Source organism: Polistes canadensis, unplaced genomic scaffold, assembly GCF_001313835.1.
Source record: "Polistes canadensis isolate GaletaPanama2010 unplaced genomic scaffold, ASM131383v1 scaffold_319, whole genome shotgun sequence".
Taxonomy (NCBI): Eukaryota; Metazoa; Arthropoda; class Insecta; order Hymenoptera; family Vespidae; genus Polistes; species Polistes canadensis.
This window is the reverse complement of record NW_014569866.1, coordinates 162,177-171,289: the sequence shown is the minus strand read 5'-3', so window position 1 is coordinate 171,289 and position 9,113 is coordinate 162,177. Positions and strand designations below refer to the sequence as shown.

Here is a 9,113-nt window from a genome sequence, read left to right as displayed (position 1 = left end):
TGTAATAATTTGGAAAAAATCAAAGAAAGAGAATAAAATAAAAAAAAGAAAAAAAAAAGAGAAATGAGGGAAATGTTAAAATGATTTCATTCGAATTCTAAAATATCCCAATTTCATTTTTTTTTTGATGATTGCCTTTGAAAATAACGCGACGATGTTTTTCTTATCTAGTTTACCTATAGATAGGTGTATACACATACGTGTATATATAATACATACATACATGCATATATAGAAAATTCCGAGGACACACTTGCTTGACGCGTGTCTGGTGGAAATTTTTGTGCTCGACACTTATCTTACAAGCTTAAGTCGAAATTTCGAAACGAACGGTAAGACTTTTTTCAACATCTGCTTATTTCATTTCTTCGTAATAATAATCATCATCGTTCTGGAAGAAATTTTAATCAAATGATCAATCGGTAAGTAAATACACATATACTTGAAACAATAGATTAGAAAGAATAATAAAATCATGTATTTGGACTTTTAAAAAATAATTGCTTTCGTTTGCGCGTAAAAAAATTCAATTATCAGGTAAATCACCCATCTAACATAAAACGACATTCTTAAAACAATTTAATGCCTATAAAATACGAGACACAATCAGAGTTTTATTCAATTGTGCAAGCAATTTCTCATTTGATATTTTTTATTCGTACATTTTAGAATATTAGAATTTAACATTACTTTTCTCCAAATACATATTTACATATTTATATATATATTTTTTAACATACTGTTTTCGGAATACGTGTATATAATACCTAATCCTATTTTTTATTCTACTTTTTCGTTTTGTATAATACGAAATTTAGGAAAATCTAGTTAATTGTACAACAAGAAGATTATCTGTATAAAAAATACCTTTTATCGAATTTTAATAAAACTAAAAGAAAAAAATCTGAAAATAAAACCTAATATTAATTATTTAATTATTTTTATCAAAGTCTCTCTCTCTCTCTCTCTCTCTCCATTAAGATACCATTAAGATACCGAAACCGCAAAAAACTATTCTATGTCTATTAGAAAAATCTACTTAAAAATTCTTTTTTTAATAATTAACAACGCATTTTTTGTACATAAAATTCATCCTAATGAATTCTTTCTTTTTTTTTTATTTTTTAATTATCTAACAAGGAAATGTGGATTATAAATTATCCGTATGATAATATTACATAAATAACTGTGACGATTGAATTGTTTAAATGGCGTCGTCAGATTTCATTTTATCTGAAGATAATGAAATACATGATGGATCGATAAAGATATTGTATCTCTAAATTCAATGAATTACAAAATATATTATAGAGTATTAAAAAAAAACCTACTTAACTCTATTAAATTCGAAAGAAAAAAATACAAATTTAATAAAAAACAAATCAGAAAATAAAAATTCAACATTTTACCCGCGCAATTCATTAATAAGAGAATTTTAAAAATACAAGTGTTGCCAATTGCTAAGAATATAAAAACTAGTTAGTTCAAATTCAAATATTACATTGCATGCATAATTTTGTTTTTCATTTTAAATAAGACTACAATTTTTATGATTTTATTATTGAAATTAATTATAAAATGGTCTAACTCGAAGAACAATATTTATAAATTTAATAATAACATATTAATCAAATGCGCAATGTATAAATCTAGGAATAATTTTGTTGAAACTAGCCTGGTTTCATTAGAAAGTGAAGTTAGCACAATATGGATGCCGGAGGTCAATAAATCAGTACTCTGCAACAATATTCTTACAAAATGGGAAATCAACTAGTGGGCATTGCCCCCAGCCAAATATTTCCAGTAGAACATTATTTAACAGATCACAATGATTTATTATTCGATGTTAAGTAAGTAATCTAACCTTAACCCAATTTAATGAATTTCATTAAATGTCAACTTGTATAAAAAAACCTATATAACATTTGATGATGCATTGTTGATCTATGCAAATAAAAATTTTATATTGTTATTATACAGTTTAGGAAGCACTAGATTTTTTAAAGTAGCAAGAGCAAGAAGCGATGAGGGTTTGATAGTAGTCAAAGTATTTGCGATACATGATCCAACATTACCATTATCAGCATATAAGGAAAAACTAGAAGAGATTAGATCTAAGCTTGCTTCTGCGGTCAATTGTTTACCCTTTCAAAAAACAATTGTAAGTTTTAGAAAATAACACTAACTAATTATGGTATTTATCTATAATGACTGTAAAGAGAAAATTATATTATTATGTTTTTTTTTTATCAGTTGACAGAAAAAGCTGGCTCGATAATGAGAGAATATGTTAAATATTCCTTATACGATAGAATTAGTACTAGACCATTTTTAACTTACATTGAAAAAGAGTGGATTACTTTTCAAGTTCTCTATGCACTTCACCAAGCTCACAAGGTAAATATTTTTAAGCTTATGCAATGCAATTTAACGCATTGAACCATAAAGTTTATCACAATTTTTACACAGTGTTATATTGCAAGGAATTAATATTTAATATACCTCCTAAGATAAATTTATATATAATTTCTTCTGATTTGTTTTTATAATAGTTTGGAGTTTGCCATGGTGATATCAAATTAGAAAATATAATGATAACCAGTTGGAACTGGGTCCTGCTAACAGATTTTGCAAGTTTTAAACCAACTTATCTACCAGAGGATAATCCTGCTGATTTTTCATATTTTTTTGACACGTCAAGAAGAAGAACATGTTACATAGCACCAGAAAGATTTGTTAAAACATTATCTGCTGAATTGAGCAATAATATTTTATTACCTGAACAGGAAGTCAAAACTGGTGATTTAAATCCAATGATGGATATCTTCTCTGCAGGCTGTGCTCTTACAGAATTATATAACGAAGGACATCCACCATTCGATTTTTCTCAACTTTTAGGTACGATTGATATTTTTAATATATGCAGATATTATAAAAATCTATTAAAATTTTGTAACTTGAATTATTTCATTACTTTAATGTTGTCTCTAGCATATAGGAATAATGAATATTCAGTTACTAGACATTTGGATTCTATACAAAAAGATGGTATAAGAGAATTACTTGCTTCTATGCTAGAAAGGAACCCTGCTAATCGAAAGAGCGCAGAAATTTATTTAGCGCAAGCTCGTGGAACAGTATTTCCAGAATATTTTTATTCATTTCTACAGTCGTACATGCTTATTTTTTCTGCAGCACCTATTCTTTCGCCGGATGAGAAAATTAACAGATTAAAAAAAGATATTGGAAATATTATAAGCATATTTAAAGAGGAAGAAACTCGGACGAAAAATACGAAAGTTAATGATGATAATAACGGCGAATGCGATTTTAGTATAGAATCTAAAAAGAATGTTGATCAAGATGAAGAAAATATAGTAGTTGAAATGGACACTGATCAATGTTATAAGAATGAAGTTACGACCTCATCAATATCTGATCAAAACTGTGATATTTCAATAGAAGAAAATTTGCATTTGAAATCATCTCAGGCAATAAGGAATAGTCCAGGGATAGATGAAAGTACTACTCGTGCTGAAATTTTGGATGGTCTAGTTATTGTAACACAATTAGTAACCTCTTGTATAAGAGGTCTTCATCATTCACAATCTAAATTACAGAGTTTAGAAATTCTACTTGAATTGGCGGAACATACCTCAGATGAAACTATTCTTGACAGAATCTTACCGTATATTGTAAGAATTTATTTATTATTTAATTATAGAATGCTGAAGAAAATTATGTATAACATATAAACTGTATTTTTATAGTTTTATTTAGTTCATGATCCAGCACCACGTGTAAGGGTATCCGCTATCCATACGTTAACTAAATGTCTACATCTTGTGAGATCGATTCCACCTTCCGATGTGAAGATATTTCCTGAATATATTCTACCCGGATTATCGCACCTTACTCAAGATGAAGCTGTTATTGTGAGAGCAGCTTATGCAGAAAATATTGCTCATCTGGCTCATATTGCAATACGATATCTGGAAAATTCTCATTTATCTAATTTTGGAAACAAAGAAGGACCAAAGCCTAGCTATGATAATGAGCTGCAAACATTGCACGAAATGGTAAATAAAGCTATGATTAAATGTATTTAATAGCTATAGTTGCATGATCCTTTTCTGATGGCTTATATTGCCACATAATACTTTATATTTTAGGTACAACAATCTGTGTCTACACTTTTAACAGATCCACAAAACTTGGTAAAGCAGACTTTAATGGAAAATGGAATAAACAAATTGTGTGTGTTTTTTGGAAAGCAAAAAGCAAATGACATTTTATTAAGTCACGTTATTACTTTCTTAAATGATAAAGAAGATAAAGAACTTAGAGCATCATTTTTTAAATGCATTGTTGGAGTAGCAGCTTATGTTGGTTGGCATAGTAGTCCGATACTTATGCCTCTTCTTCAACAAGGTTTAGCAGACCCTGAGGAATTTGTTACAACAAAAGCTATTAATGCAATGACAACTCTTACTGAATTGGGTTTATTACATAAATCTGCTTTATACCAACTTTTATCGGAGACTATGGTTTTCTTAGTACGTTTTTATTTGTATATAATTAAAAATATTTTCTTCTTTTATATTTAATCGTCAAAGATAACAATATCAATTCTTACAGGTACATCCGAACTTATGGATAAGACATGCAACTGTAGGATTTATATCAGCATCAGCAAGAACACTAAATGTAGTTGATGTCCAATGTAAAGTTCAAACAATGATTCAACCGTATTTAAAACATTCACTTATTCAAATTGAAAAGGAAGTTTTACTACTAGAAGCTCTTGTTGCACCTATTCCACGTATAGTTTATGATGCAATAGTTAAATATAATGATATAGAGGAATTATTTCAAGTTCTCGAACAGAAACAATCTGCAAGGGTTAAAGCAACTACTGGAATGGTATCACAATATAATGACATGTCAACTGCATTACGCAATGTAAGTTTAACTGTTGTCGTTAAAATATATGAATTTTTAAAACTACAATTATAGAGAACTGAACAAATCTCTTAGCTTTTTAGACGTTTGAATTCAGAATCAATGTCGGAAATGGTTGAGGACCAATTGCTCATAATGAAGCCGCATTTAATGAAAATAAATAAATACCGTAATTCAGCTGATACTAAACAGAACATGGTTAAACTTTTGGATGGAAAATTAGAATTAAATACTATGAAGGATAAAATAAGACATCACATTGTTATACTCTATCCAGATACAAAAGCTGACTTAGGTCTTCCATCTTACAAACGATTAGATAGAAGAACGTCTGATACTACTGGTACTTATGCATCAATGAATCAAGAATGGCGTACGATGTTTGCAGCTCAAGATAATACTCAGGTACTGAGTAACTAAGATAATATCAGGTACTATTACAACATCTACAGACTATAAACAATTTCTAATATTTCTTAATAATAATTTAGCATGCAGTTTTAAAAATGGCGGATTTGGCTATAACTAGTGGAAGTCCTAATCAAAGTATACACGGAGGTGATATACATTTATCGCCACAGCATAGCCTGTCCGACATGAATAGCATAAACGATCACTCTCTTCATGAACGTTCTTATATACAATGTATGATACTTTGTAACATAAGCTTACTTATTTCTAATGAATGAACAGTTTCACTAATTTGTCATATTACAACAGATACAACACTTTACGGTTTTGCAGATCGATGTGCACCCTGCAGATTGGAAGTAAGACAATTGACTTATAGAAAACAGGAGCAACATGCTGCTGCTTTAAGAGCACAACATTGGGCAGATAATATTGCGTGGCAAACTGGTAAATAAAAATGATCAAAATTTCTATTTAAAATCACAATATCATTTTATATACTCTCATTATTTAATTAATTAATAATAATATTAATAAAAGGCTCTAGATTATTACCAAGTGGATGGAGACCTCGAGGTGTTCCCGTTGCTCATCTTCACGAACATAGAGCTGGTGTTAATAGTTTAGTGTCTATTCCAGACAGTAGTCTCTTTGCTAGTTCTTCGGCGGATGGGTGTATTAAAATATGGGATGCTAGTAGAATGGAAGGTCGTAATATTGCTAATCGTTCTAGGTATTTTGGTTATATTTATGAAAACTTTTTTAAATGTCTATTATTTAATAAAGTATGTATATATATAAATATTTGTTATACTTTGTGTAATAGGCAAACATACATGAACAGAAGTGGTCCTCTTGTTGGTTTAGCTGTCTGTGAACAAGGACAATCAATAGCAAGTTCTGCTAGTATGTCTGGGACAGTATTTGTATTAAGGATAGAACCTAATTCCAGTAAAATGAGTATTCTATATTCTCGACAATTAGATCTTCAAGTAATATATATTCTTTTTCTTATTATTTATTATATATATATCATTAACAAATTTCGTTTGTCATTAATTGAGAAATATAATCTCTTCATTTTTTAGGACGAAGGATGTGTAGTCGATATACAATATTTAGATTCTGGATCACAATCAGTTCTTGTATATGCTTCACTATATGGATCCTTAGTTGGTTGGGATTTGCGATGTCCTGGAACAACTTGGCGTTTGGAAAATGATTTGAAGTATGGAATAATAACTTCATTTTGTGTTAATAGTTATCAGCAATGGTTAACTCTTGGTACAAGCTCAGGTGTTCATACTTGTTGGGATTTACGATTCCAATTACCAATTACAAATATAAAACATCCAACGGGTAATTATAAATTTTATTACAAAATTATAAATGACTTGTAATTAATACTATTTTTATGTATACATTAGGGGCAAGAGTTAAAAAGGTAATAACGCATCCAACTGAACCTTCATGGATAATATCAGCCGTACAAGGAAACAATGAAATTTCCATGTGGAATTTAGAAACAGGTTTCAGACAGATGGTACTTTGGGCATCAAGTGCACCACCGCTTAGTCATAGTCAAAGTGGTTACAGCGTTCATTCAATGTATTCAGGATGCATTGATCGCTCTGGTTTCTTATTAGCTGGTGGAACTGACATGCGATTACGTTTTTGGGATTTAAACACACCCAATGATTCTCATGTTGCATTACCTGCTGCCAATGACGTTGTTCCACCAAATTCATACGCATATGAGTAAGTGTATCCTTATATTAAATAATTCTATTTTCTGTTGTAAAAAATAATTTTATATTTGAGATAATATCTTTGTCAATCTAATTGTTTACAGGCAACGCTTGATAGACGGTACAAATGTAGTTCAAGAAGTATTGGCAGGTGGTTGTTCTATACCCTCGTCAGGAGGTAATAGTGGTGTTAGAGGAAGAAATCCAGAAGAAGATGGACAAGGACCAGAAACTCCGCCATCTGGTCACCATGATACCATATCTGCCGTATCCATGTCTAATACGTGTATACTCACAGGCAGCAAAGATGGATTAATTCAAGTTTGGAAATGATTGTTTTCCTTATATCATTTACTCTATACATCATTCGTTCAAGCTTTTGTAAACTATGGTTTACTTTGTGCAAGATTCTTGTCGCATAAAATATTTGTACATTTACAAATAATTGAACATCGACATTTCGTAGATACAAGACTCCTATGGTAATATTTCTGTGATTCTAAATTGTATATATTCATATTTATATACACATAAATTAATCTATATATATATATATATAAAGTATATATATATATACTTTCTATTAATTAAAAATAGTCATGGGGTAAACACTAATTTACGGAAGAAAAACAACAAATCGTTGAAGCGTAGAAATTCAAGGATGCATTACGTAATGCAGTTTCAAAAAGAAAAAAAAAAAATATATAAAAAAAAACCTACCGTATTTTAAGACGATAATATTTCATACATACTGTAAATAATTTATTTTTGTACGTTACATAAGTACATACTCGATAATAGAGAGTATTCCAATACGATTAAATGATACGTGATCGATAACATCCACACGTATGACTGGAGAACTGGTTTCTTATTGGAATAAGGAAATCGATGAATGATGTACAAAGCTTTTCTTATTTTTATGCTTGCCTATTTTTTTGCATAATTAATACACATTCAAATACACGTGTACACATACACACGTCATGTGCACGACAGACAGGCGAACCGTGACTCTAGTATTAATGCTTATTTAGGACTAATGTCTATATCTGACTGAAATACTCTTTTAAATAGAGTTTAGAACATTATTATAATAAATTCATATTTTTAAAACTAACATTTTTGTTATTATTATTATTATTATACCTTTAATAATCATATTAATATTTTGGCACGGGTAACGAAACGGATTCGAAATATTATTTTACCATGGACACACTGGAGCAGCGGGGTAAGGTACTTGTCCTGGAAATGTATAGGGATCTCCATTTATAGTCCTGCAAATTTGCTTCCAACGTTCCTTCCCACCTCTTCCTTGGCGTTGCTTGTAACGTTGATTCAAATAATAATCAGATCTATGATCAGGATAAGTTTGTTGTTCTCCAAAAAGTAAATCCAACCATGGAGCGCAAATAACGTTGCCAATTAATAAGAAAAAGAGAAAGAAAGTTTTCATCTTTCCCGTTTATTTTGATTGATGCGCGTAAAAGAAAAATCAAACTTCTTGTTAATTTTTTTTTTCTTTTTAAAATTAATTACTGCTCCAATTTATGCACTATACTGTTTTCACTTCGATAATTTCGAGACACTATCGACCTAAAATATATATATATATATATATGCACAAACTTTATTACTATAAATGATTGTTTCTCGACTTAATAAATTAAATGAAAATCTAGGAGAACGATTATTACTCTTCTAGTCGGGAAAGTGGATATGCTAGGAATAAATAACGCATGTCAAAACGCGGCATATTACATCACGTACTTGACGCTCTCCTTTGTGACTTTCAAATTTCACACTTTCTGAGCATTATATATAATCAGCTATGCTATCTCTCCTTTTTCTTTCCTGTTATTTATACATATAATACATATAGATATATATATTATTTAAAAAAGTAAAGCTGACCTGATATCAATGAACTTTTTATTTCAAATATCTCCCCAATTATTGTGATGCACGGTACATTTAACACATAATCAA

General features: G+C 29.8%; 1 protein-coding gene across 2 annotated transcripts; it reads left to right on the top strand.

Annotated features, from left to right (window-relative positions):
* Positions 1-283: 283 nt before the first annotated feature.
* Positions 284-8,562, top strand: LOC106791560 (phosphoinositide 3-kinase regulatory subunit 4). Of its 2 annotated transcripts, XM_014757251.1 has the most exons (16): positions 1,657-1,850; positions 1,981-2,161; positions 2,254-2,397; positions 2,553-2,898; positions 2,992-3,695; positions 3,771-4,079; positions 4,173-4,556; positions 4,639-4,962; positions 5,038-5,367; positions 5,454-5,607; positions 5,707-5,820; positions 5,914-6,106; positions 6,200-6,365; positions 6,462-6,732; positions 6,801-7,131; positions 7,226-8,562. In XM_014757251.1, exons 1-16 carry the CDS (start codon positions 1,759-1,761, stop codon positions 7,452-7,454), a joined length of 4,272 nt encoding a protein of 1,423 aa, XP_014612737.1. In that variant the 5' UTR covers positions 1,657-1,758; the 3' UTR covers positions 7,455-8,562. The 2 variants fall into 2 exon arrangements, with proteins under 2 accessions (XP_014612739.1, XP_014612737.1); XM_014757253.1 differs by lacking the exons at positions 5,454-5,607; positions 5,707-5,820; positions 5,914-6,106; ... (2 more) ...; positions 6,801-7,131; positions 7,226-8,562 and adding an exon at positions 284-332 and having other exon boundaries at positions 1,654-1,850; positions 5,046-5,176.
* Positions 8,563-9,113: the final 551 nt, after the last annotated feature.